This window comes from Gymnoscopelus braueri (genome assembly GCF_963280865.1).
Source record: "Gymnoscopelus braueri genome assembly, chromosome: 18".
Taxonomy (NCBI): domain Eukaryota; kingdom Metazoa; phylum Chordata; class Actinopteri; order Myctophiformes; family Myctophidae; genus Gymnoscopelus; species Gymnoscopelus braueri.
The window spans coordinates 11,747,268-11,754,028 of NC_137618.1; the positions used below are offsets into that span (position 1 = coordinate 11,747,268).

Consider the following 6,761-nt stretch of genomic DNA (forward strand, 5'->3'; position numbering starts at 1 on the left):
ATATAGTTAGCTGCTGCAAGCCTTCGAGAAGTTCGAGTGCACCTCAGCAGTCATTTCAACCAGTCAATATCATATTCTTTCTTTAGGCAAATCAAGTGATAAAATAATTTAAAGCCTATATCCTAAAGTGAGCTGTTCAACATAAATTACGCTCTAACACATTTCCATATGTTCAACACTTCACAACCTTACTAGAAATGATTTGAGTAAAAGTAAAATATTTGTCTTTGAAATGTACTTGAGTGAAAGTAAAAAGTATTTTAAAAAATCACACCCTGTGTGAAGTGGGCGGTGTCTTCCTAGCTAACCACAATACTGAATGGAGTCAACCAATATATATGCTTTGATCTGAAAGAGCCACTTAGTGTCAGCATGTGTCTTGCTAGCTAATCACAATACTGAATGGAGTCGATCAATCATGTACAAAAGATAAATACATTTATCTTTTGTAAAACACACTTTATGATGGACAAAACCATAACTTAAAAAAAACAATGATTTGTTTTTTTTAAAGTTATGGTTGCTTATATAGGGCTATGCACATGTGTCATGTGACACTGGCCAATCACAGTCCTGAATAGATTGTGATTGGCCAATCACAGCGCAGGATAATTGTACAAATTTCCAAACCTCACTTTTAGGGCCGGTTTCACTGCCCAAGATATTTGTAAATTTTTCCAAATCTCACTTATAGGGGCGGTTTCACCGCCCAAAAAATCAAATACTCAAGTAAAGTACAAATACTCAAAATCTGTACTTAAGTACAGAACTCAAGTAAATTTACTCCGTTACTGTGCACCACTGATGACACAATAACAACTAGAAAAAGTGCTCCTCGGAGCACAGGTCTCCGCCATGTCAGGTAGGTTATTGTGGGCTAGCAATGTTCGGAATTCGCCAATCAGGATGGAATATGAAAAATCGGACGGAACCGTCTTGATCACTTGACTATAGAGATAATGTGTAACGATTTGCATGATGTTTGGACAAAATCTGTAGGAGTAATGTAAAAAAAGAATCCTTTGCAAAAATAGGCCTTCTGGTGGCGCTATAATAGGGCAATGTTAAAAGGGTGGCATTAGTTCCTCAACATAGTGCGAATGTGCGTGCAAAGTTTCACCGCAATCGGATGCTGCGTTCATGATTTGCGGCATTTTGTTCAAAACGGGCCACTCCTGCAAACTTTAGATGTCAAACTTAAAATCAAATCAAACTTTATTTATATAGCACGTTTACAACAGCTGAGCTGACCAAAGGGCATGGTCAAAACAAAAAACTGTTAAAAGCATAAAAACAAAAGAGAAACATCAAAACAATTAAACCTAAACAATTTAAAGCATCAAAAGACAAGAAAAACATCAGCGGATAAAATGCATTAACACGTAGCAAGAGGTGCAAAGTTAGAACAAATTAGGTAAACTCAACTGCAGTTAAAAGCCAGGGAGAACAGATGGGTTTTAAGTAGGGCTTTGAAAACCCCAATAGACTGGGCAGATCTGATGGGGAGAGGCAGACTATTCCAGAGTTTGGGGGCCGATCTTAGCCGATCAGGATGGAATATGAAAAATCAAACAGACCTGTCTTGATCACATGACTATAGAGTTCATGTGTACCGATTTGCGTGAAATTTTGATAAAATCTGAAGGAGTAATATAAAAACAATAGTTTTACATAAGTCGGCGGCCTCCTGGTGATGCTATAAAAGGCAGATGTGAAAAATGCAGGGCAAAGGTTTTTCCTTGGCCTCTAGGGGAGTGCGCATACAAAGTTTTACACAGATCAAATGTCAAGTGTTATTTCTTCCTCGGCCTAGTGCAGGGGTGGGCAACTTTGATGATGGAGAGGGCCACTATATTTCCACACTCACTCCAGAGGGCCACATTGCATATACTGTCGGGCCATTCTATGTCACACAAAAGTAGCAAAAATAGCAGATCTACATGCTATTTTTGCTATTTTTTTAATTGGAATTCAGAAAAGTAAAATTTTTATTTAATTTCAAATGCATTTAGTTATACTTATGTTAACTTTATGAACTTAAAGTTGTACAATGCAGATTCACAAATAACGATTTTTAGCAACCTCTGCTGGTCACTACCGTCACTGCATACAATTTCCGTAGTCCTCGATTACCCAGAATTCCATTTGTTTTCACCGGAAGCCGGAAGCGTTTCAAAAAGCGTTCTTTTAATTGTTTTATACTATCTGCGGATCGTTTCTCTTAGCCATTGGAGCATTAGTTACCATGAGCTGTGTTTTCTTTTTCTGTTCTTTTTCGATCTTCCAATCCTACATTCTCTTAAAATCAGCGTGAGGTTCCTTTTTGTTATTAGCGCGGTAGTTCCTGGCCAAACAGGAAACCGTTGCGGTAGTTCCTGGCCAAACAGGAAACCAGTGCATTTCCGCCTCCGTTTCCGGCCAGATGACGTCATTTTCCCGGGAAAGTCCCCCCCCGTCACCGTTCAATAGAAAATATATAAATAAAAGGCTTCCGGGGGTGATGGAGTGGGTGTTGTGAAACTTTTGCCACTCACAAAAGATATACAATTTAACTTTAGTCTTGTTGAAAACGTTACCTAGTATTACTTTAAATACAAATACATTGGACATAAAAAAGACAATAGAATTTTAATACTAGTCATTAAGCTACAGTACTACTATCATAGACTTTAGATTTAGTTAGTAATTAAAGCGGGTTATGTTTGCATGTTTGCAATTGTAACAGCTGAAATCAATAATATATCAGTATTCTGATATTAACCTGCCCCCGGCCCGCCAGTTGCCCATGTATGGCCTAGTGGGATGACTATAGAGATACTGTGTATACAGATTTTGAGATTTTTGGACAAAATCTGTAGAAGTACTGTCAAAAAAAATATTGTGCACAAATGTATTGACAACTTATTGCAGAACAGAGAGTAGGCCTACAGTATATTTGTTGGTTGTGCACTTGAAATCCATCAGAAAATGGTCCAAAATTAGACGCATCAGTGGTAATATGATATATTTGTATAATTAAATTAGTTTTATTTCTTTAATAGTTCAACTAATTTTGTTTAACTTTTACTTATGTATTCAAATGATAATCACTTACTATACTAAGCTAAATTGCCTGCAATAAAAGCATACAAAATTCAATTTATGACTTTGTCACTATTTTCTGTAGGAGTAGTAGTACTGTCAAAAATTGTTTTGCACAAATCGGCCTCCTGGTGGCCCATGTGAAAAAAATGAGGGGTTCTGCTCTGGCATCCAGGGATGTGTGTGCACAGTTTGCTGCGATGGGGCCTACGGTGCCGGAGATTAGTTGTTCACAGACAGAAGGACGGACACACACACACGGACTGACAGACGGACGGACGGACGGACGGACAGGGTGCAAAACAGTCTCGGCCATACCTTTCGGTCTGGCGAAGACAATCATTAAACGTTGTTAATGAGAACAATGAAAAAAGGGAAACGACATGCACATCCCCAACCCAAATTTGGGTAGGTGCTAAGCGACAAACAGTGTACAGAGAAAATAAATAAACGGTGTTACTCAGACTGGGAAGAGCGTTTTGCTCGAAACGTCACAGCTTTCTTTGGCGCAATAAAGCATCTGTCGCATTGGAGCCCTCAGTGTGCAAGCGTTTATTTATTTTCTCTTTTAATGAAAACAATAAAATATATTTTTTACAAATGTGTGTCTGATTCCTTTTCACCAACAAAGGTAGGTACATTTATGTCACTAAGGCCAATTCAATAAATGTTTTGGCTTGTTTGTGACCTTTGTACTTTATACAGTACACTTCACAGCATGCTTTCTTTAACACACTATTAATACAGAAAACACTCATACAAAAGCCAACAGTTCTGTAGAGAAGGAGGAAGAGAGGAAAGAAAACATTCTTGAAGTTTGAATCTAGACTTCCATTTTAGTTTTTTTGGTGTGCGTTGTTGATGTGGTTATCTAGTAGGCCTATGTCTAGATGACTATCATTGTAGATGTGTGATGCTGTGGTATTTCTCTATAAGTGTACTGTATATAACTAGCAAGGGTGTCTAAATATGATGCTAGGGGGAATTTACACTGGCATCCACCTGTAGGCTCTGTTTCTATATTTAAAAATAAAGTTTGTATACATGCCTAAAAATAAAAGTCACAGATTGCACCTTTAAATCTATCTTCCTGTTATGCTGTCTGGCATCCAAGTCCACACACAAATGATGGTGCTCAAAATTGTATGAACCATAATGACGAACATCTGAGCCTTTACAACTACACTTTGACCATTCCTATGTCACTCACTGTGACATCTCTAGCTGGGTTGAAGATGTGCGTCCATGGTGACTTGTCGGGGGAGCTTTGCTTCTGAGCGTGGCCATCAGTTGTCTCCGGAAGATCTTACACAGGAATATGTAGATGAGCGGATCCAGACAAACGTTTGTAGTCGACAGCCACAAGGTGGTCTCCTTGGCGATGTAGAGGCCATTCTTTGCTCTGCAGCCCTCTGCTGTGCTTTGGGATTGGGTCAGCGTGTAGGGAACAAGGACAAAGTGGAAGAGGGCGAAGCAGATGAAAAACACTGCTACCACCACAAAGACCTTTGCTTTGGTTCTGCGACTGGTCGCTTCAGAGCTGCTCCTGGAGGCCTTGTATGACTCGTACACCGTCCGGCTGATGAAGGTGTAGGAGAACACCATCAGAGCCAGTGTGCCCCAGAACACCACCTGGACACAATACATCATTAAAAAGCATTACAAAGCGTGAGTGGAGTCCAGCTGCAGCTTTGCAGAGTCCTGAGAATGGCCAACCCCAGAGAATAGTCAGTGTGCGTTAAGTCCTGCAGTTGGCTGGGTGGAAGTGACATGCCAGCCAGTCTGTTTACATTATGTATCTAGCTAGCTATCCTACAAACGTTAATGTCATTGTCAAGTACTGTGTCCAATTTTGAAACAGGTGGGCTATTCTGTACACCACGGCTTGCCAACATGGATGGCACACTTGTCGACATACGAGGCCATCAGCTGCTTGCCTTGTTGTGATATAAAAAGTAGTGCATTTATTGTAATACCATAACTTATTACAAGAATTTCAAAAGCAATACATAATCTCTGCCTCCTGGCCTGCCTGTCAGCCTGGCAGACACATACTACAGCCGTTTGTCCATCGACGCTTGCTGTCCCACACATTGCGCCATTTATCCATCAATGTTTCATTCACAAAATGTCCACAAAGTGTCCATCAGTGTCCTGAATTAGTCATTGTATGCTCACAGCTTGGCTGCTGTTGCCATGGGATTTCTTTTAAATCACCTTTATCACTTAACTTCTTTCAGTGCAAAAATGCTTTAGACTTTTCTTTAGCTTTTAATTGTTAAAAACATACACACCGCATATATTGTATAAAATTGTTGCATGTTAAACTTTTCTTTTTTTTATATAACTTGATGAGGCTTTCAAAGATAGCTCACCATACTGTAGCTGATTTTCTCATCAATGTCTGTTTACTGTTGAGAGATTTGAGACTAGCATAAGTACTCCACAGATTTGTCTTTTAAGTGCAGCTTTGATGTCTTCATAAATCAATTTTACAGCACTGTCATCAGTGCTGTGTAAATTAAATGTTTCTGTTTACACATTATCTTCAAGTCATGTTAATAATGTTTCTATCACACATACATTTGGTGGCCCCACTTGTAGTAACTCTGAGGGCCCATAGGGGTCCCAGAAGTACAGTGCAACGTTTGTATGTGTTACCTGACAGAAGTAACTGGATGCCTTATGCCAGTTCAGAACAGATTCACTCTTCAGGGAGATGCACATCAGTTTGTCTCCAGAGAGCTGTGGTTTCTTGTCAATCAGGATGGTGTTTGGCAGCACTATAGATGACAAAACCACCCAGACAGCTGCACTCAGCACCTGACCAACCCTGACCCTCTGCAGAGCATATTTCCTGAATGGCCGGACTATCTTCATGTAGCGGTCCAAGCTGATGAGGCCCAGAAAAGAAATGCTCATGTACATGAAGAGGTAGAACAGAACGGCAGAGTATCGACAATAGAAGACACGCAGGCGCCAGGAGTCCACACCCGCCTCACTCAGCACTCTCACAGGGATGGTCAGTGTCATAAGCATGTCAGACACCACCTATTGGTGAAGAATCATATAATTTATCACTATCACGTCTGTTTTATTTGCACTGACAAAAATATTTCCAGCACAAATCCCTTCACTCACCAAATTCTTTAGATAGACCCTTATTGTGGAGGTAGTGGGGATGTTGTAGAAGATCCATGCAGCCAGGCTGTTCATTGCCAGCGCCACTAGGAAGAGGATCGTATATAGACAGGGTAAAACCACAGTGGTCACACTGGAATATAGATCACACCTCATGGACTGATTGGATGTTGTGGTGTTCATCTTCACAACCTTGGTCCACCTTGAGAATGGAAAGGGGTCCAGAGAGATAAAAAAAAGAAAGAAAAGGAAATAATAATAATAATAACAAACTTTATTTGTATAGCACCTTTCATGACATGAAATGCAGCTCAGAGTGCTTTACAGAGCAAGAATACAATTACAGAAAAAGTACAACTAATTGAACAATAAAGCAAAAATAATTAATTTAATTAATTTAAGAAAGAATTAATTTACAGCGTGAGTGAAAACTCTGTAAATGCATGATGGATGGATGGATAAATACATGTTTTCCAACAATAAAGAGTTGTACTTTGTAGGCTGACTCATCTTAAGTCTTGGGTATTGGTTGCTGTATT

The 6,761-nt window shown here is 39.6% G+C and overlaps 1 protein-coding gene across 1 annotated transcript; it reads right to left on the bottom strand.

Annotated features, from left to right (window-relative positions):
- Positions 1–3,968: 3,968 nt before the first annotated feature.
- LOC308106230 (P2Y purinoceptor 13-like) lies at positions 3,969–6,405 on the bottom strand (the record flags this gene model as incomplete). Its single annotated transcript, XM_080457286.1, has 3 exons — positions 3,969–4,713; positions 5,743–6,132; positions 6,223–6,405. 3 exons carry the CDS (start codon positions 6,403–6,405, stop codon positions 4,288–4,290), a joined length of 999 nt encoding a protein of 332 aa, XP_080313412.1. The 3' UTR covers positions 3,969–4,287.
- Between the last annotated feature and the right edge of the window lie 356 nt (positions 6,406–6,761).